This window comes from Glycine soja, chromosome 9 (genome assembly GCF_004193775.1).
Source record: "Glycine soja cultivar W05 chromosome 9, ASM419377v2, whole genome shotgun sequence".
Taxonomy (NCBI): Eukaryota; Viridiplantae; Streptophyta; class Magnoliopsida; order Fabales; family Fabaceae; genus Glycine; species Glycine soja.
The window spans coordinates 31,839,563-31,863,241 of record NC_041010.1 but is presented as its reverse complement, the minus strand read 5'-3'; the positions used below and the strand labels follow the sequence as shown (position 1 = coordinate 31,863,241).

Sequence of the window (23,679 nt, the reverse complement as noted above, 5' to 3'; positions counted from 1 at the left end):
AGTTGGGGATACTACTATGGAAATCGCATTACAGTTTCTTATGTCATACTCTTTGTCATATAACAAAATGCTAAAGTACATGAAATCCCTTGTACGTAACATTTTTTTCTACTATGATAGAACTCCTACTTTTGGAAAATAAATTGTATCCTTTGAAATCTTTCTAGATGCATGTCCATGTGAGTTTCCTGATTTTGAGTGTTTTATTCGTCTTAAAAACATATTAGAAGAAACAACTATTCAAAGGTTACAAAAAAGTAACTTAACGACATTTTTCGCATGTAACAAAAAAAAGGAGTCTTTTTAGAAGTTGCAAATAAGTGAATTAACGTTTTTTTAAAAAAAAAATAGTAATATTTTAAGCATTTTGAAAAATTTTATTTTAAAATATTATTAAACCTTTAAACTGCATGACTTAATTTTATATATAAACTGTGGAAATGTTACAATTAGTGGTGGGGGGGGGGGGGGGGGGGGAATCATAATTTTACGATATTTTTCTCTCTCGATTATGTTGGTGCGTATAGATCAACTCATAAATATTCCGTTTATTCTCTTTTTGGTTTTCATCACGAGAGTTTTTAAATGTCTTACCCTTTCTCAAAAATATTATCTCCGTTAGAATAAATTGACATATATAGAGTGATATATAAACTTTAGACATTAAATTGAAGAACTTCTCCAACAATACGAATAACTCCATCACGCAATAACACATTGTTAGGAAAGGCATTACTCCGAATGCAATGAGTCTCACGCTCATTATGAGGATAGATACTAGGAACTAGGAAGTATCAAAAAAGAATAATACTATTTGCGTGTATTCTATACCTTCACAATTTGGGTACGCCTTTCCTTTTAGCATTCACAATAACAATTTGGAACACTAATTTTCCTTTACGCCATTTCTTTTAACATAGCAATTTGGAACACCACTTTTCCTTTACGTCATCTCTTTTAACATAATCATCTTTTTTTTTTTTTTCTCTCTGGAAGCAAGGTATCCCCACAATCAAATATACCACTAACATTTGAGGCATAGAAATAGTTGAAGTAAATTTTGTCTCTCCTACTAAAATCTTCTTCACACACACGCTTAGAAAATCAATCCTTGATGCTTATAGAACCAGCCTTCTACAATCTTCCCTCTCCACCCTCACCCGTGAAGTTTGGAACAACATCCCTACGCTGGTTCGGATCGTACAAATGGTCTTGTTTGGGTTTAAATAATAATAATAATAATAATAATAATAATAATAATTGCACCTAACTTAAATGCAAACCACAAAATTGTTCTAAGTTGAAAAGACAAACTTAATCTTAAACTTTTATTTTTTAAACTTTGAATAAGGGCCAAGATCCAAAGCAATGATACCGTGTTCCAAAAAGGAGAAAATCAAACAAAAATAAATGTTTGGATTTCAATTGAGAGTGTTTAGAACTACTTTTATTCTCAATGCAATAATTTTTTTCTTTATCATTTTATGCATTAAAATTTGCAAAAATATGTTTCTAACTTCTATCCAACTAAAACCTAAGTTTATATAAAAAAAAAAAAACTAAAACATCAGTCTATGGATGAATTTGTTTAACCCACTAAAAGTCTAGAATCAACAGAATTTTGGTAACTTCTTTTTGCACCCTTTTCTCTTTGCATCTTTTTTTTTTTTTAGAAACTAAAATTTGAAAAGTAAAAAGTACAAATGTGGGTTGTGAAAAAAAAATAGTTTTAAAAAATATATATTCTTTGCAATTTCATATACCCTATTATTTTACTTGACCAAAATGGACCAGCCCAAATTAACGTCCTACAAAGTATTGGGGCATTGCTACATGCACCTAGCGAAATTGCTGGTACATCCACCAATTACACTATTTTTCCGGTTTGTTCTTCCATAAAAGGGATACGGATCAGCTAATCCATAAGTCTCATCGTATGAGTTATATCAAAATTAATTTATTAATAAATTAAAAAAACATACAGATTAGTTAATCATATGAATTATATTAAAATTAATTGTTATAAAATTTGTTATTTAAATTTACATGTGCATTAAATATACATTAAAAATTTTAGTGTTATACATAACAACATTATTTATTTTATAATATAATTAACCTATTAGTTTAGTTGGTTAGAGCGTCATGCTAATAACCTAAAAGTCACAGGAATTCGACTCATATTTTTTAAAAAAATTTAAAAAACACTTATTTACAAATTACGTGGTCCAAATCATACATATAACTCATATGGATCATGTATATCGTAGAAGCAAAATTAAGGACATTTTTGAAATTTTTTCTTTAATGCTGGGTGCACAAGCAATATGCCTGGTGCACCTAGCATGGGCCAAAGTATTGCTATGTGAATAGAGCCAGCAATGCTTAATGGCTTTACATTTGAGCGTTTGACCAGTTTAAGCCACCCACGAATAGAGAAGGAAAAGTCCGAAAGAATGAGATAAGAGAATGACAGATAAATAAATAATTGCAATCCCAGATTCAGGTTCAACAACCATGTTTAACTCCACCTAAGAGCAACTCAATATCTCAATTATAATTGCAAATCATCTAAATAAAGTAGTGCATGTTTGGATTAATGTTTACAAACTTAAGTTTGAATTAAACTTAAGATTCCAATGAGTTTTTACAAAATGAAGTTTTCAAGGCAAAATTTTAATGTGCTAACGTACTTTTGAGTATAACCAATCATGACATAAAATTGAGTTTACTCTCTAAGCTGAGTTTGGAGCACCCAAAACAAAAAACAAAACATTATTTCAATCATTTAGGAGTAAACCATGAACCAGGTGAATGGCTGCACCGTGCCACTTAAAAAGAATTGTGTAAATTTGAATTAAGAAATTCCATAAAAAAAAGTCTTCAATTTCAACAAATTTGTAATACAAGTAAGAGTTAATGGTACTTTTAGTCCGTAAAAAAATTTCGAATTTTAATTTTAGTCTCTAACTTTTAAAACCAATAATTTGTCTTTATATTTTCTAAAATATCCAAACTTCACTCCCTAAAGCTAACACTTATTCCTCCAATATAAAAAACACCAAAGTTTGGATATTTCAAAATATATATAGATTGAAAAAAAAAACTAAAGCCAATTTTTTAAAAAAAAATCAGAAATTAAAAACACGTTAACCCTATAAGTAATAAAGTACACATAACTATTTAAAGCGAGTATTCAATTAATTTTAAACTTCCTAACTACGCGTTGATTATTTATTTATTATTATAGTTATATTACTCAAATTTATTCAATTACGTGTATTTCAAAAGGGTATGTGCAAAGGTGTCAAAATGGTGTTACTGTAATCTAGGGAAAGGTTAAAATAGGATACGGCAACACTATTTTTCAGTTGAGAAACATACTACTGCATATGGTCTTGCTAGTTTTTAACTGCCACCAGAGGTTATAACTTATAACCAATGCCTTGTTGTGAATCCACAAAGCTTTTGCCTTTTTGGACAAGGTCAAGAGAAAAGTTTGATCCTGCAGGTGATCGAATGAAGCAGGCACCCACCTACGATTGAAGGGGGTTGGACCCAAAAGCGAAACATTTTGTCCATGGCGGTACTTATGGGTGGACTTAGCAAGACAACAAGACAAGAAACACTAAGACAAACACTATACACAACATAGTGCATGGCACTATAAGGGTCCCCCCCTCTTCATATGACACACATACACTTCTGCCACCATCTGAGATGAAAAAATCAACTCATTTTTCTTTCTTTTTTCCATTTTTATTATTATTATTCATTTGGGTTGAAAACTGAAATCAGGAATCAACTGAACCAACCTGCAAATGATGAGCCAGAAGGACTTCTTTGTTGCAGCCTTTGAGCTGCTGCTGCTGCACATTCATGCAAGGGGACCATGCCTCAGTTAGTGGCAGATGAGTACCAAGTTTGTGGTAGCTGAAGTGTAGCTCCGCCATTGAAGCATTGCATTAATTAAAAGGCACAAATACAGGTAAACATGTAGAAACATAGCTGTATTGGGAACCCAACGATGTACACCACATGTATTTTTGAAACTACCCCACCTTTGCAACAATTGCAGAGGCATGTAACTAAGAGAAGAGATTCCATCAAAATGGTTTTCTATAAATCCAATTGCACCCAAATAATAATAATAATAATAATAATTGCACCCAAATAATAATAATAATAATAATAAGAGAAATCCTAGTAACATTCTCTTTGATATTCTTTCTGAGACTTATTTTATAATTAATTAAAATTTATTGAAAATCATAGATTTTGTTTTATTTTAGATGAGAAATAAAATCTACCAAAATTGATGATTTCTAATAAATTTTAACCAATCATAAAGAAAGTCTTTGAGGAAGAGTGTCAGAAAGAGTATCACTACTCACTAGTTTCTCGAATAATAATACTAAAAAGGATAAATAATATAATATTTTTTTTCATTATTGCATATGAAAGGATACAATAATCCACAACACGAAATACCTATACTTTGCTATTTCTGTATATTTGAAAGGATGAAATGCAAGAAGTAATGTTTCACATAATTATATAAATATAATATAACCAACTATTGGTCCCTACCTACTACCACTATGCTCCCCTTGCATTCTACTTTAGGTCCTAAAGGAATATAACAACTGTTGGTTCATCCGAGTCTTAATCATCCATTTACTACAATTTCCCCTCAAAGGTATATGATGAACAGCATTCAAGATAAGGTCTTCAAATATACAATTCAGTATACTAAAGGTTCTGAAAATCCTTTATGCTTTTATACCATACAGGTTAAGTCATGTTGCGATAAACTAAAACCTCAGTTCATTTCTGACTGTAACATTGGGAAGAAAGCCCAACTGTTGGCTGATCTACCTTCCTTCCCAGCAACCTTCCTGTTAGTCCACCACTCAGAGCCACTGCCAGCAGTAACAGAAACATCACCTTTCCGGTTGTCAAAATTGAATTCTTTGGAAGAATTTACAGAATTTTGCTTGTGAAGGCATTGCTCTCCTCCTACAGAATTGTCAGGCTTATCATCGGTTTTCTCTGTACATGTATCAGTGTCTTTTTGCACCCTTTCTCTGTCAACAGGGTCTTTGGAAAGTATACCTTGTGAAGACCCTGACATGTTTCGAAGCAATACCCCGGTTTTATTAGCAAGACAGCGGGCAACATCTTCCCCGGTTAATTCAAATGAAACTCTGTGATCAATCAATGTTGCATTACTTGAATGTCCATTGTCCGTATCTGCAAGAGTTGCTTCCTTAGATATCTGGTTTTGCACAGAGATGTTGTTTTGATTGATTGGCCCAGCACTGTCAGGTGTCAAACAGCCAGAACCTAACCTGGATTCCAGCCCCAGACCATCAGGTGTCACACACCCAGAGCCTAATCGTGAAGCAAGCCCAATACCATCAGGAGTCAACGATCCCGAGCCTAGTCTTGAACCTTGCCATGCACCGTCTGGCGTCAACGACCCAGATCCTAGTCTTGAACCCCATCTTCGAGTGGAGAAGTGTTCAAAACCCAAGATCCTTGGTGTTTCCCCTTTGGGAAAGGGGAATTCAAGAGTAGGGGGTCTATCAGGGAATGGGGTTGAAGTACCAGAAGTTGAAAATGCTGATCCCGGTGATATGAGCTGGCCACCTGGGCTTCCAGGATATTGTTGATAAGGATGAAATTCATAATTGTATAATGGAAACTTATGATTCCCATTACTTTTACGAGCCCGGTCCAGTGAAGATGCCAACAACTGAGCAAATGGAACGTCAGGGGATGAAGGTGTCGTTTGCTGCACAGATTCTGGTGGGGGAGTATAAGGAGCAGTGGACGGTTCAGTTGTGAAGGCTGAAAATACAGGTGGAGAAACTAACTGGGTCTCATAGGCATATGGACCAATGGTGAACATGGATGCAGGACCACCAGAAGAGTAAGCATTGGCCGCAAGAGCAGAGAGTGAAAGTAATCCAGGCGGTGATTGAATACCAGATGGTGGATCAGATTGAAGAAAAGATGCAGGAGAAGATGGAGGGGCAATGAACGGCATTACAATGGCGGCTGAAGGATTTGGTGCAGCAGCAGCAGCTGCTGGACCTGTTGGAGCAGCAGGTTCTGGAACAAGGACAGCATGGCCAATTCGCTTGCTGCTTTTACTGCTCTTACAAGATCCAAAACACCAATATTGGCTCCAGCAGCCTCCCCAACGTTTTTTCTGCAGTTAGTGAAGAGAAAATTGTACATCAGAAGTTGGAATAGAATCAAAACATTACTCGGTCACTAGCAATATCAATCCATTTACAGAGAAAGAGAAATTTTACAATATACCAAAAAGTGCTTAATTTCTCTAAAATAAGCACCAAATATCTTGATCTGTGACTATTATCATTTTGGCAATTTTGTTACACACTATCCAATTCTCAGGTTTAAGTTACACATGGTTCAATATTTAGGGACAAAAGAGTGGTTTGGCCAAAACAAAAGATATTACACAGATATGGAATATCCATTAGAATTAGTTTGATAGTAAGCACATCTAATTTCTGATAGCTAATCAACATACACACACATTGACTTTCTTCAAAAAAATCTTTTGCAGCAGTCTTCAATTTCCATTAGTGACTAATGAGGACAGGGTGCTACTAAAGCATATAGACTGATTCATCAGCCTACCCATTGCAAAGCAAGGAAGAAGAAAGTTCTAAGTTTTCTATGTCTGTAAACTGTTTGACATAGCTAATTACATCAAAGATATGAAAAATATATGTTAGCAATCAAATCAAAAGAATCAACAAACATTTAAATTTCAAATGAATGCATAACTTTTTTATAGAACATGGAAGAATCGCATGAACAAACATCTTTAGTAGACATGTAAAGAATTCGAATAGCTGACACGAAAAGCATGACTTCATTCATTCAACAGAAGGATAAAAACCGCCAATATCAGCCAATCACATTGACAGAACAATCATTGCCGAATAGCGACACAAAAAGCATGATTTCATTCCTTTAACAGAAGGAGAAAAACCACCAATATCACCCAATCACATTGACAGAACAATCATTGCCGAATAGCGACACAAAAAGCATGACTTCATTCCTTTAACAGAAGGAGAAAAACCACCAATATCATCCAAATGCATTGACAGAACAATCATTACCGCCGCAATCTATTTTCAAATACATCCTATTCGAAAATAGCAATCAATCAGAACTAAATTCCATTGTCACTACCTGGCAGGACAAGTTTGTTTTACGGCGCCCCCAATTTCAGACATTGACTAAATTCTCACACATTAACTGAATTGATATGTTTTTGAAACGTAAGTTTGAGTAACCGGCCGGAAGCACCTAGCTATAATAAAACCTGGAGGGCTTATTAAAAGCACAATCAAAGGTCTGCAACATGAAAAATAAAACAGCAGTTTGTCGGATTGCGGACCGCACGTGTAGATAACTGAAGTCAGTCCCCATGATTATATAATCATCAGTTTTAATTCGCATTATAGAATTAGAACCACATAACAAGCCACAAATCAGAACACAATGCTCTCAATTTAATCCAAAAATTTTCATCATTTGTAAGGAAAGAAAGTTTATGAAATCATCAATCATGTCAAGTTGTTAACTCAACTTTCTCCCAAAAGATTGTTTCTCTCTTAACCATGCACAATAGAGAGGACATTATAACTCGAATTGCAGAACACCAAACTGCAGATTAAAAAGCTCTAATATATAGTTAAATCAATCAAAGCACACACAGAAGGCAGAAAACATGAAAATTCTATAAAAAAGAATGAAAATTCAATGCTGCTTGGGCTTCTTGACAGGTAGGTAAATCAATCAAAGCACACAGAAGGCAAAAAACATGAAAAATTATACAAACAAGTAAACTACAAATAAAAATTCAAGGCTGTTTGTGCTTCGTTACTTGCAAACCCTTGTCTCTGATTAATTATGCAACATAAACTCATAAATAAAAAAATAAAAAAAAAGGGAGACACCCCAGGATCCACACTCCAAAGTTCCCTTCTTTTTACACTTTTTAAAGCCACAGACGAAACAGTTTGAGATGTTCAACACAAAACGAAAAGAGAAAAAGAAAAAAGCGATTCACAATTTCAAACCTTTCAACGCCACAACCATAGAGTCAAATAATAGAAGACTAGACCAGACCTTCACCATCATGAAAATTAAAAAAAAAAAATCAACCAAAAAAAAACAAAAAAGAGAGAAACATAAAAACACAAAACACAGAACACAAGATCCTTTTTTTTCCCACTTTCGCACGTTGTTTTCTTTTCTCGGTAACCAAACACGGCATCGAATTCCGAAAATCAAAAAGCAAAAAAAAAAAGAGCGAGGAATCAGGCGCACGTACACAGACACAGAAACAACAGGAACTTTTTAGAGAGAGAAAAGGAGGAGAGAGAGAATCTCACCGGCGCGTCGGTGGGTTGGACTCTGGATTCGGCGGCGACGATGGCGTTGGCGGCGGCGAAAACCGTCTCGGCGGTGGCGCGGTTGTAGTTGTTGCGGCTTGCCATGCCGGGATTCGGATGCGCGAAAGGGATCATTTTCCGGTTACCGGAGATCGGGAATGGACGGCGGCGGAACGGTTTCTCGGCAGCAAGAAGCAATCATGGATTTGGAAAACGGAGAATTAAAAACCAAAGAAAACAAACGAAAAGCAAAAAAAAAAAAAAATTTGAGAGAATGAAAAGAAAAGTATGTTGTTACGAAATGATTAAATACTCCACAGAACAGAGAAGAGAAGTGAAGTGAAGATGGAATTTACAATGAAGAGAGTATTATTAAATTATTGTTGTTAATTATTATATGGTGTTCATATCATAGTTATGCTATGGTAGAAAGAAGAATAGAAACAGAGTGAATGATTATTTTATTCATTCATTCTTTTTCTCTGTTTTCTCTTTCTCTCTCTTCTTATGTTGTTATGTTTGTGTCTTGGTTCACTTTCCCTGCAGTCTATATCCTCCGGATACCTCCATTTTTGCACCAAACTATTGCCATGTCACCTCATACCTTATTGGACCCCACTCTACTAATTATTATTACTATTATTATTTCCTTTTGGGAGAGAATATGGATTAATTTATAATGAAATGTTTTAATTTAATCAAAAAGTTTCGATTAGAAGTCTGGATTTAAAACTAAGATACAATAACTTGTTGTATTAAATATTTTTTTTAAAAAAATTATTCATAATAAGTATATCTGATTTAAATAAAATTATTTTTAAAAATATATTTGATTTAAAAAATGTGAGAAATTAGAGTGAGAGGTTAATGATGAAGAAATTTGATAATATGAATCACGGTAAAATATTAAATTTTAATGTCACACTTGTATAAAAATATAAATTTAAATATTCTTTTTCTATAATTTAATTTTTTTTCATTTTTGTTTTATAATTTTTATATTTTAGTCTTTTGTAAAATATGCTTATTTTATTTTTTCATAAAATATTTTAGATAATTCTTTGAATAATACAAAAATACTTAAAACAGTAAAAAAAATATCTAAAACACTTTATAAATGAAAAAAATAAAACAAACACATCTTATATTAGATTAAAAAGAAAAAAAATGAATTACAGTGAAAAAGTACAAAATGACATGAATAAAAAATATATTTAAGTAAAAATTATAACGTCGGAAATTATAATATTCTTTTTTGTAAAAGGTAAGAATTTCTTAAGTTTTTTGGTGTTCACGAGAATATCTTGAGTTTGTTTCATCAAAGACTAATTTTTTTTGAAATATGAATATTTGTTTAAGGATTGATGGTTTTAATAAATGTTCTTTTATACTTATTTATTAACCATTTTTTAAGGTATTAACCATATTTATAAGTAGCATTCTTTTTAATATTTTGACGTGTAAGATTTTAATATAATTCAAATATTTTATTTGATGTATTACGTAATACAGACAGGAAAGCTTTTTATTATCTTAGAATACTTTATTTCAGAATACTTTATTTGATTGCATACGTCATACGTTTGTAGTATATATAATGGATTGGCTTCGAAGGATGTTTGTGGAAAAAGAAATATAGATTAAAACTGATGAGAATTTTACGCAAGACAAATCACAGTTGTATTTATCAAAGTTTAATAAAACTGTATCTAATACTTTAATATTTGTTACATTATTTTGATCTCTTTCATTTTATATAACTGCATAAAAATCAGGAAAAAATATATTAATAATAAAATGACATATAATGTTATGTTATATAAATTGAAAAAAATTATGTTATATATAAAATTTGATTGAAATATGCGCTAAATTGATATTAATTCTTTTTTTTACTATCACTAAATTTAGAGAGATCTTGATATAAAAGTTATTCGTAGGTTAGAGAAGGCATATTTTAAAAAAAATTATCTTTTTCTCTTTATTTTCGTTGCATCACTTGTCAATTTTATCTTTTTTCTGCTTTTTCTAAGGATGTAAACACATGGCTAGAGTGTCCATTATTAACATCATTTTCCTGTACAAAATTATAAACTGTAGGATAGATATAGCATTGCTTTTTTTTCATGGAAGATAGCCATTGCAATGATAAGTTGTTCATACGTATGCATGACCAGTTATCATCTTGTCCTATCTTTGAAAAGATAACATTAATTAAAAGCGATTATTCGTAGATAACCATATAGATTGAGGGCTAATATGCATCAATAAAAAGTGAATGAACAAAGTTTCATAAATAAGGAAGAACTAGTTATTTAAACATTGAGTCCGAAAATATGTAATGAACTTTAAAAAAAAAAATTCACATCACTATCTATCATATTATTCATTTTTTTCTCACAATATCAAAGATTTTAAACATTCATAAATTTTCACATGATAATTAAGGTTAAATTATTCTTTTAGTACCTATAATTTTACGATTTATATATTTTTATTTCTTGTAATTTGAAAGTAATTTTTTTAATTTTTATAGTTTATATTTAATTCTTTTTTAGTCCTTATAATTTAAAAGTAGTTTTTTAATCCTTATAATTTGTATTTTAATTTTTTTTAGTCTTTATAGTTTAAAAGTGGTATTTTTTGTTCTTATAATTTATATTTTAATTATTTTTTAATCCTTACTACAAATATATATATATATATATATATATATATATATATATATATATATATAATTAGTTACAAATTAGTTATAAATTATCAATTATTTTGTGTTACAAATTATCTTGTAATAAATTAGTTACGAATTATTTGTGTTACAAATATATATATATATATATATATATATATATATATATATATATATATAATTAGTTACAAATTAGTTATAAATTATCAATTATTTTGTGTTACAAATTATCTTGTAATAAATTAGTTACGAATTATTTGTTAATATTTTTATAGTTAATTGTAATTGATAATATTATTCATATTTTGATGATAAGGACTAAAGGGAATTAAAATATAAAGTATAAGGACTAAAAAGATAACTTTCAAATTATAGGAATTAAAAGAAAATTAAAATATAAATTATAAAGACTAAAAAATCACTTTCATATTATAGAAACTAAAAGAGAATTAAAATATAAACTATAAAAACTAAAAAAAATACTTTTAAATTATAGGGACTAAAAAGGTACCAATCATGAAACTATAGAAACCAAAATGAGTAATTAAATCTATTTTTAAATAATTATAGCAATATATTATTAATTATATTCGTTTATATCAAATAAAAATAAAGAATTCATATTGCAAAAGATGTATGCAGTGTCTATCAAAACAATAGTAAACATAAGGAAATTTAACCACTCTAAAAAAATCAAAACAATAGTAAACACAAGGAAATTAAACCGAAAAACAAGTGAATATATGCCAAACTATAAAATTTACTCAATGAAGTATTTTAATACAAAAATATTTCCTTTCACCTTACACTTTAAATTTTTTAGATTTTTTTATCCATCAGAGAAAAAATTGTTTTTCAAGTTTCAGCCCCTCAACTTATTAGTATTTTAGTATTTTTGTTTTAATGTCTTCCAAGTACTTAAAATATTAAATTTTTCTTCATATGTCACGAAACAAGTTAACATAGGATGTAGGGCATACTCAAATTGGTTTGAATATCTCAATCTTTCACTAACCTTTAACAATTCCATTTATTTGTAATTTACTCTTGCCAACTCATTAACAAGAAATATTCTCTTTTATATTTATATATCTATTAATGGAAATGGATTGCTTACTCAAACTTTGAAATTTTGATAACAAAGGATGACTGGAAGCTACAGAGAAAAAAAAAATCCTTTGTTTAGGTTTAAGCCACTTGTGGTTTCACATCTTCACGTGGCTATAATATTCTATTAATTAATTAATTGGATCTTAGTTAGCACAAAATAAAAAAATAAAAAAAATGAATGTCCGCTGCAAGTGGAAGTTGAAATGAGGAGATTTATGAAAAAGCTAGGTTTTAGTACTAAATATTAATAACTATCTAACTATTATATGATACGTTTCATGCAACTAAGATTTCTAAATAATTAAGATCTAGTAGTAGCAAGTTAGGGATAAAAAATAAAATAATAATGATGACAGCGCAGCCTGTGAAACGTGAATGTGGGTTTGAATTTACAGAACTAACCTTTTCCTTTGAGTGGAAATTACCCTTTTGTGCCACTCAGTGAAAAAGGCACGAAATGATGCGGCTACTAAGGGTGGTGTGAGATACTCGTGATTCACTGCACTGCACTCGGTTGTTCTTGTTGTTATGTTGTTGTTGCTTTTTTATTTTCTGAGCATTCACGTGACACTTGTGACGGTCATTGTGTGGCCAGGACCACATGCTTCCGGTGGAACTTTTCTGATCAGGAGAATCAGGACCACTGATTCAGTAGACTAAGTGTTCCGATTATCTGTTGACCTGCATCTGACTCAGTCAGACAGTCATGATCTAATAACTGCCAAGTTTGTGAAGGAAAAAACGTTGTGAAATTAAACTTTTGTAAAATATAATGTTGGTTGTATTAAGTTTTAAATAATGTAAATTGGATGTATTTTATTGTTTAAATTAATTCTCAAATATATATATATATATATATATATATATATATATATATTTCTTTGCTTTGCTTTAAATTTTTGACATTAGGGTCAATTTGATAAATTATATATATATATATATATATATATATATTTCAAGTATATTTTTAATTATTTAAGAATTAATTTAGCTGATAGTATATATCTTTTTAGAATTACTTTTTCCAATGATTAAATCAAAGAATATGGTGTGAAAGTGGGATCAATGTGGTATATAAATAGTACTTTCTCTATTTCTCTCATAGACTAACACACCATTAATTGAAGGAAATTTTCGAAATGGATGTAATATGAAATTGAATTCGGATGCCTTCAAAGTAAAGTATTATGTTATTTTATGGATGAAAAAATATGATAGAAAAAAAATAATCAACTAGGTTTTTTTAATAGAAATTAATCATTATTACAGTTAGTAAATATTTTACACCTGTAACATAAAAAATAATTAAATGCAATCATCAGAAAAAATGTTACACATATATTAATCCATACTTGAAATTATACAATCTTTTCAAAGAATAGACAAAAAAGGTCAGTTTACTAATTAGAGATAAATATTTAGATTTGTTTCTCTCTTGTCACAACATTTGTGTTGTATTCTTTTAAGCACAGGCATTGTATTATTACTGTTGAAGACAAATAAAAGAATCAAAATTTAAAATTTAAAGATGATTCATTTGCATGTCTAAGTGTTTGTACAAAGCAACCTACCAACACTAACATGTTTCATGTTTGTGAAATGGCAATATATTCCTTTTAACTTAAAGTTGCCAAATTACCATTTATGCAAAACGTTCAAAGATGCAAATTTATGGCAATTTAAAGTTCTGGAGTCGTGGAAGAAATAATAATAATAATAATAATAATAATAATAATAATAATAATAATAATAATAATATAGATTTTAATTTCTGCACAACTTTTTATTAATTACAATTTGACTATTAATGCAGATTTTAATATTTGGACAGGTAGCTAAACAGAACATTAGTTACTTTTTAAATAAACTAATCTCACTGTTTGCAAGTATATTTATTATCTTGTGAATTATGCACATAGGGATTGCACAATCTTATATCCTGGTTAGGTTATCCATATTACATAAGAGTTGAATGAAGATTATAATGATCTTGCTCCAACTCTATCATTAGGCCCCACCATTTAAGAAAGCTATGGTTGATTTGTAATGATATGTTTCATTCTGATATATATATATGGCTGGTCTTGTGATCCTCATTTGATTCAACCATGGTGTTTTTTTTTGTCAAAGTCCTAATTATCTTTAATTTGTCTAAATTTGTTGACCTGAATAACCTTACGTGTTAATTTTTATTTTCAGTACGAGTTGCAATTTTTTCATAATAAGTAAAGAATTACGCAGTCGCGAAATAACCAAGATTCATGTTGGTATTTTAGTAGTATTAATTAACTGACATATTTAAACGATTGTCAACTAATTATCACACGTGATTTATATCTCCTTGGTAATAAGAAAGTGAAATTAGGTTTTCTTTTGGGAGTAAAATCCAGTTATTCAATATGAAGTAAATGAATAATACTTAATTTAATATTAAAACAATTAATAATATGCTTAGAATCCGATCAATAATTGATTCAATCGGAATAGTGAGTCACTAATTAAACTGTTTAAACCAGTATAATTAAATATTTTAATTTGATATGAAGAATATTAAATATGAATAAGTTTTCCATCATAAATTTAAATTGATATAACTATTTGACATAATGATTACAATTTTTTTAAATACTTCATAAACATGGGTTTAAACCTTCTCTCATGTCAATTTGTTTTCTTATTTCAAATTTTAACATGGTCACTCATGTGGGTGAAAATTTTAGCATTTCAAGTATATGAAAATTCAACCCGATGCGTGAAAATTTTAGAACTTCAAAGAATATGAAAATTCAACCAATGTGATTACATAGATTATGTGTGTTTGGTTTTGCGTTTTGTTTCCTTGAACTCACGTCAGGTTCAACGCTACTAAGAGTAGCTTTCATGTTTTTTTTATTTTTTTTCAATTGGGCATGGAAAAAAGCTCATACGAACGTTAACAATGTTGAACCAAACATGCTATATATCAATGTACAGACTAAAATTTAGTTTGAGTTAAGTGTGACTAAAAAAAAAGTTTTTGTTGGATGATGCAACATGTGAAAAGGAGAGTGACTCCTTAACTCCATACTCTGTCGAGTCATGGATTTTGCCTAATTCAAAGTCGAGTCAAGCCAATCATTTGCAATTTTGATTGAAAAATTTGATAGAATTAACCATAAGTATGATTTCCAATTAAGTTTTAAAACGCCGATAATTAATGAAAATCAAATATATAGTGATAGTATTTCATTTTCTCTACAATATGGTAATAGAGCTAATGTCTCCACCGAGTGAACCATAATATCAATGCTTATGAAGGAGTTTATACATTTCTTGGCTCGATATTTAGTTCGCATGGAATATGAGGATTGCAACCACTCATCATCCTTACGTGGAACTAAGAATTAATTTAAGCATAAGATTTTATTTTAATTAAATTGAAACTCTTCCATTAACTTTAATTATGATATTACTTATAAACTTTTAAGGTCAAATCCTAAAACACAAAACACTAAAATAAAACATCACATGATACACACACACACAAAATACCATAATAACTCATCTCCTTTGAACATGCCTATAAATATAAATAACATTATAAGAATAAACTATATAAAATCTGAGTTGATTAAAACTATACATAACTTTAAAAAGGAAACAAAAAATAGATAACATGTCTTCACGTCCATGTAGCCATATCTATGAAGTCTTCAAAGACACAAAGTCACCTCCTATCCATCTGCTTCCCATGTATGTTAGATATGAAATCATCACAAGCAAAACCAAATGTGCAACAATACAAGGATAAGTTTACAAAAAGCAAGCATACTTAAAACAATTTAAAAACCTTAACATTACATAAGCTCTATCAAATTCATCAAACTATCATTAGTTCCCTAAGCAAAATAAGACCTTCCGCACCTTGAATTCTCATAACTACCTCACCAAAACCGCATATTGACATGAATTTCATGATCTCAACGTTAATAGTTAAAGCATAAATAAACACCATTATATACATATAAAAGGTAATATTTGGAAATCATACTTAATGCATAAATATTAGAAATTCATATAACAAAACATCTCATAATAATCATCACCATCAACCATCACATCAAGATTCAATTATCATACATCATCATCACCATGATTCATCTATCAAGCATCATTATCAGTCCATCAATCATCATACATCAAAGTATTTCGTGACTCATCGAGTAACACATCATTCTCAAATTGCAATTATCAATATACATGTCTATCTATCATATTGACTCTTTACTCTAAAGAGATTTCACATTTTAGCAATTTACTCAAGTACATCTCTTAGCATAGTCACACATTGACCATTCAGAGATACTCAAATTAACCTTATAGATGACATGTGGTTTTATAAAAAAATGGATGAGCGTTGATAGTGACTTATATCAGTAAGGCTTGCAAAGACCTTAATATATCTAGAGATTCACTCACTCATCCATTCTATAAACCCTTTCACCATTAGCCAACATCGACAACCTCTAGTAGTAGGTTGAAGGTCTTTTTAGCACCCCCAACTTACAACTTACATGTCTACTTACATGCAATGTCACAAGAAGTGCCAAGTAATTCACGTTACAATAAGGACTCAAGAAATAAATTCAATCCATCCATTGTTAGCAAACCAACATCTTGGAATACACAAAACACATCATAAGAGGTCATAATATCATAGATTCATCATTCATATGTCCATCACACTCATGAACTCACCTATATTTCAATAAGCATAATAAGACATTCCAATACTTTAAATTCTTGCAAACAATTCACCAAAAAATTATATGAAAGTGAATCTCATGATCTCAACTTAAAGTCAATTATAATCATAGAATAACATCATCTTAACCATATTTCATCATCATCATCATCAATAATTCAACCAACACAACTCAATACATCCATTGATTAACATAATTATGAACATTTCTTCCTACAATAATTAAGACATATACATGTGTCATCACTTCAACATATTAGTATTTATAAGTCCTCATGTGCATATAGTAACTCAACATATAACATATCATAATCATCTCATTAGTTCATAAGACAAATTAATTACATGATGATAAAAACTCTTCAAATTATTTTATACGCACTTGAAATTGATTAAGAAACTCTCAATTTTTTTTAAGAATAATTAAAACATCCTACCTAAAGTCAAATGAGAAGAATTCACATTTGAGCTCACATGAAAAGATGGCCCAAAGTCAATTATTCATGAACAAATCACCATAGACGACCTTTAGGTACATAATTGTCTTATACAATAAGGAAAATATCACTGTGCCTAAAAAAAATTATGTTCCAAACTTGATAGATAGAAAACTTGATAGCCTCGTAAAGTTCTCTACTTAGTTACACGCATATCTCTGTTAAACAATCTAATTATAATATTTGAACTTGTTAGTTAACAAATATATTTTTTGTTGGTTGCTTTATTATTATAAAGAGTAATATTAAAAATTTCTAATATTTAGCCAGGGTTGTTTTCATATATAAAATTATTATAATTGAAAATAAAAATGTAGATGAGTAAAAGGAATAATCATAATATAACTTAATTTAACTGAACTTAATTTTTTAAAAGAGATATTTGTTAGAAAAAAAAAAGTTTAGTTGGTGAAGGATAACAAAGAATAAAAAAAATGATAGACACTCCTAGTTAAATATGTACAAATTAAAAAATCATTAATATGCACGTTAATATATTAAAGAAAAAAGGTCTCAAATATTTCTTTATGGGTTTCTCTACTTAATACATACATTTACACTAGGTTTGATTTATAGAAGAAAAGTTTGTTAAAATTTAAACTACTTATTTAAATGAATCAAATCTAAAACTTGAGGTTGATTTTAGTTTGATTAATTATCATTTTAATCAAATTTTACTTTGAATAAATTTTTATCTATTAATTTAGATTTAAAATATCAATTTATCCGTTAATCATTAAAGGTTAGCACTATTTTAATTTTAAAAAATAACAATATATTAATTCAATCCATCAATTTTATAATTAATGTATGAAAAAGGATCATATAAAATACTATTTTATTGATTAAGTGACTGAAGTAATGTCATCTATTTTCAAATTAGAGAAATAGGGTGGTTGATGAATTAAAAAAAAAATCAAAAGAAAAAAGAAACAGAAAGATAAGAGAAGCTCCTTCCTCCTTGGTCCTTGCGATGCATACTTTTTATTTTCTTTCTTTGGTTGAGCTCGAGAACCAATTCTATTGTGAAAGTTGCTGTGCACGTGTGCGGAATCCACTTGCATTTTGGTGACATATGTGAATGGGTTTTCGTGCATAGCCCTCGTGTGTGTGTGCGCGCGTGAGAAAGAGAGAGAGATTGTGGCATTCCCTTAAAGCATCTCTCTTTTTTAAACCTGTTGGTTCCCTTCATTCATTACTCATTATCCTTCACTCCACATTCATTTTTTTTTCTAGAATTTTTCTATCCAGTGTTTTTAGAATATTAATTAAAAAATTAACATAAAATATATTTGTTGTGAAAATTATAAAATAACTTAAAAATATCAAATATAACATAATTTTGTGTATTTTAATAATTTTTAAAATTTTTTAACCAATATCTTAAGAATATTAATTGTTAATTTTTTTTTCTATTACCCTTATTCTCTCTCTTCCAAAACACTAGCAAAAGGCAACTTTTGTTACCTTAACACCACTTTTTAACCTTGCCTGCGACACCAAAAGGTTGAATGCTATATTATTGAACCTATAATTATTCTTAGATGTGGATGATTAGCCCAAAGATACTCAGTTAACCACTAACCGAACAGAAGAGATTAAAAAGGAAATACCCAAAAGATTGTTCTTTTAACGTCAACGTCAGTGTGATTCATCTACTTTATGTGTGAATGGCTCACACAAGGATTTTCCCTTTTTTCACACCACTTGCCACAGTTAAGTGGATAAAAACCCAATGATTATTTTTGCATACTAATTCTTATACTTGATCTATATTTTTTTATAAAAAATAATATCGTATATATCATTATATTTATTGTTTTTTCTTTCTTATTTCTCTTTTCTCCCCTTAATTAATAAATTTATAACCATTTTTTAAATTTAATTTATTATATATTTATTTTTACCTTTCTATTTTACATAATTATTTTAATTTAAAATTTATATCTATCATAATTTTTAATTAATAGAGTATAATTTTTTTTACACTGACAATGAATAGAAATTAAACTCTATTTTTTTCTTTCCTTCTATTTTTCTTAATTAATTATGTGTGTCTTTTTGAATATGAATATATATATATATATATATATATATATATATATAAAATTTAAGCTGTAATTTTTTTAGAGCAACTTTAATGCTTATTACTTATCTATTTCATATCTCAATTTTATGAAGATAATAATCATATGAAACTACGCTTACTTATAGAAATAATGTTTTTAACTTATAAAATGGACCCTATTATATTTTTCATTTTTTATGGCAAATGTTAATGGTGAAAGACACAAAGCATCATTCCAAAATTAAAAATAACCTTATTATTATCCTTTTATCTATCATAGACCAAAGACCTTAAATGTCATTCCTCCTCTCCCCCTTCCCTCTTTCATAGACCAATGTTACTTTCAAAATCTTTTAAGCATATTTCCTATTGTTCTCTTTACAACCCTCAAGATGGGCTTGGGCTATATCAAGTTTTAAATTATTTGTTTGACTTTATAGATTCACTTTCAATGATATGAATATCGAAGAGAAAAAGGGGAGGGGGCAAAAAGAGACCAAGTTTATTCACTTAGCTAATTCATAGATTGGTGGGTCCATTAGGAGGTGGAACTACCTGATATTTGACAAGATGACCCTCATATGGGATGGCTTTGTGTGGCCATGGCCCTACCAGTCAAAAGCTAAGCCAGCACACCACATGTTCCAATTTAACAAGTAGGCGGTGGTTCATCTACACATTTTAATATTATAAAACAAGAAAAAAATATGTTAAATTTTTTTTATCCAATTAGTAAGAATCATATTCATATATAAATTTGAATTTTTTATTAATGTCATCATCTTATTTGAATTTATAAATATTTTTCTAAGTGCTATTTGAATTTTGAAATATATTTTAATTTTAGAGAACTCTAAAATACAATCTACTCATTAATACTGGTTGACACAAATGATAATAATTTATGTCTAATACTTATAGGTATAAAATAAATTGTGTTAAAAAAAAATAATTTATTTTATGAGCACTCATGACCTATGAGAGAGATTAATCACTCGTTCGTTCTGATGATAAATATTTTATATCAATATAATAGTTAGATAAAAACAAAAGAAAAAGAAAAAAATCACTTAAACTTTTTTAATTATTATTAAAAAAACATTTGGTCGTGGAGAATTGTCTAAGGGGATCATGATTCTCCTTTATGCAGTCCTTTAAGGATAAAATGCACCACTCATACTTGTTTGAAAACAGCTTATCTTAAAAGCTGGATATCAACTAGCCTTTTTAATGAAGGGTCCAAAACTATTTAATTAGCAGGATCTGGCAACATGGCTAATAAAGTATTAGCAAATTTCCTCCCTTGTTTTGTTTTCAAAATTTATGTGACGCTCTTAGATCCAACAAATTGAATTTATAGATACAATAAAGGTTCACGTACACATATATAGAATTAAATTTTGCAACTTTAGTTTTGTAAGAAAATGATAGATGGTACGAAATCTTTTATCAAAGCCGCTGCCCGAAATTATGTGGCTTGATTTTACATTTTTTTTTTGAAAGAAATATCATCTAATTTGTTTTTATATGAAATTACAATTATGCTCTGTAAGAAACAATCTTCTTTGAGTTGAGTTGTATAAAATATTAGACTGCAGGTCTAATTGGTTAAATCAATCTGTTCGATGTGTGTATGCTAAGAATAAAAAAAAAGGAGAACACAATCACCAATCGGTATAAGAAAATTGTAAGATGACAGGATAAATTATATTCTTTAGATATTTAAACTGTAGTACTTTTTGTTTGAATTTTTTAAATTACTTAATATATTTTATGCTTTAGTCTATTTTAATATAAACAAATTGCTTATAAACATTTTTTTCCTCTAACATCGACACTAACATCATTGACAGTCAACTTTCATCTTTAATATAATTATAGAACTTTAGAATATGAGATAATAATTTTGAATGAAGTTATAGGCTAATAAAAACGTGTTCAAAACTCTATTTCATCTTTAAAAATTTCAAAGGTTTAATCATATCTTTTTGACCTTTCTAGTTCGAATTATTTTACTTTTAGTTCTCCAAGCTTTTCATGAGCTATAATTAAATCACTCTAATTTTAAAGTTAACCAATTTCGATCATCTCACAATTTTGAAACTCTCAAAAAGTTTAATTTTTTTAATCAAGTTTCCAGTAAAATTATTATTTGAGTTTTAAAAAAATGTATATCTCAAAATTCACCACAAACCCTCAAATATTTAAATAATAAAAATAAGTGGAGGGTTTTGACTTTTGAGTAGAAAAAATTAATGCTTTTCATAAATATATATAGAGTGCGTATCATATGAGAATGATCATTTTATGTGAAAATAGGAATGATCAATTCCAATCATTAGATTAAAATGAAAGATTAAGATTAGAATATTTTATATTCAAATTAAAGCTTTATTTAACCTAAAATCTTTAAAAGATTTAACATATAGGAAATCAAATGATTTTAATGTCTATGAGTTTAATGTTTTAGATTGTTATCCAATCACATATAATCATTTGAATTATTTTAAGATAGTTATTTTAAAAGTTAACAAACTTAACATATATGATGGATTGTGATTGGATGACTACGTAAAACTTTTTAGTGTCCATTGCATAACTCCTTTTCACAAATAAAATATCTTAAAGATTTAATTTTATGTCATCCTAAAATATCTCAAACCTATCACCACCATGATCATCACCATTGTCATGATCGCTTCTGTCTCAATTGGTTGTCATCGCAACCATCGTCAATCGTCACCACTACCATGACTATTTTTAGCATTACTACTATTACCACCATCATCGCCATGACCACTATCGTCACCACCAACACAATCTCCACAGTTATTACTGCGGGAGGTGGTGACAATGATCATGGTGGAGTTGGTTGTTATGATGACGATCTTGACCTAAATTATTTTTTTTATAAAGAACATATATAAAATATTTAATTTTTCGTTTGGTAAATCTTTTGGAAATTTATGGTTAAATAAAACTTTAAATTAAATTTAAAATGTTTTAATCTTAATCTTTCATTTTAATCTTACGATTGATATTTATCATTTTCATTCTTAATAAGATGATCATTCTTGTATGATATGTCTTTTATATATATAAATTCTCTTCTATATCATTTTTATCCTATTTTTTGTTATATTATTTATTGCATTTTTTTTTTCTTTTTCTCTTCTTCTGCCCCTATTTAGGGTTTTCATTCATCTTTTCATCTTTTGGCTACAGATCGAAAGGTTAGATAACATGCAGCTCTCCGCGTTGACTTTGTCTTCTCTACAATAAGCCCTTTGCCGTTCCACGAAATAAAGTAGAATAAGAAGCCAAATTTGTCATTCAAAACAAAAAAGAAAAGAAGCAAAATTTATTGTGACATATTTCATGAAATAAAGTGTAATAAGAAAGCCAAATATTTATTGTGAGGCGGTGCATGTTATATATCTTGATCCGATAATAAATACAACATTTATTACATCAAATATTATAACTTTTCCGCTAGGGGATCCAAACTAAAATCATACAATACGTTTCATCTTTCAAGTCAGAAAAATGTGGGTTTTTAAAATTAATAGTAAAAAGGAATAAATTAAATATTACTAGTATTTAGTGAGAGGAGGATATATATTTTACTCTTAAAATAAATTTGTTTGTATGTGGATTTTATGAGCTAGCTTAGTGCGCCAATGCTGGTCACACCTTGATTCTCCTGTCTTTTGACCTCGGAGTAAAATCGCATCCAAAGAGTTCTTGACAACAACCAGCAGATTTAACGTATGCTTGGAAAACAATCAATAGTTGTTTCCAGCTAAGATTATGGTTTGTTGATATTAGAATGAATGATTGCACGAATCATGCAGTATGATCAAAATGAGATATCAACTTCAAAGGAGCAAATAATTAAATAATAAGTTGGCTTTTAACTCACAATTCAAAATATGGTATATAGCAGATAACTGATATAAGTGCTAAAGGAATATTTTCGTGCATATATACAGGAACCCGATAGCTTGCTCAACTTGGTAAGTACATGATTTATATTTTCACAAGTGAATCCGACTTTTATTATTAATGTAAGAATTTCGTTGATAGATAACTGGTAAGTATTATAAGTATTTTTATAAGTG

The 23,679-nt window shown here is 29.2% G+C and overlaps 1 protein-coding gene across 1 annotated transcript; it reads right to left on the bottom strand.

The window, feature by feature from the left end:
- Nucleotides 1-4,476: 4,476 nt before the first annotated feature.
- LOC114368049 lies at nucleotides 4,477-8,959 on the bottom strand. Its single transcript, XM_028325387.1, has 2 exons — nucleotides 8,448-8,959; nucleotides 4,477-6,217 (listed from the first exon to the last, which is right to left on the bottom strand). Exons 1-2 carry the CDS (start codon nucleotides 8,580-8,582, stop codon nucleotides 4,823-4,825), a joined length of 1,530 nt encoding a protein of 509 aa, XP_028181188.1. The 5' UTR covers nucleotides 8,583-8,959; the 3' UTR covers nucleotides 4,477-4,822.
- Between the last annotated feature and the right edge of the window lie 14,720 nt (nucleotides 8,960-23,679).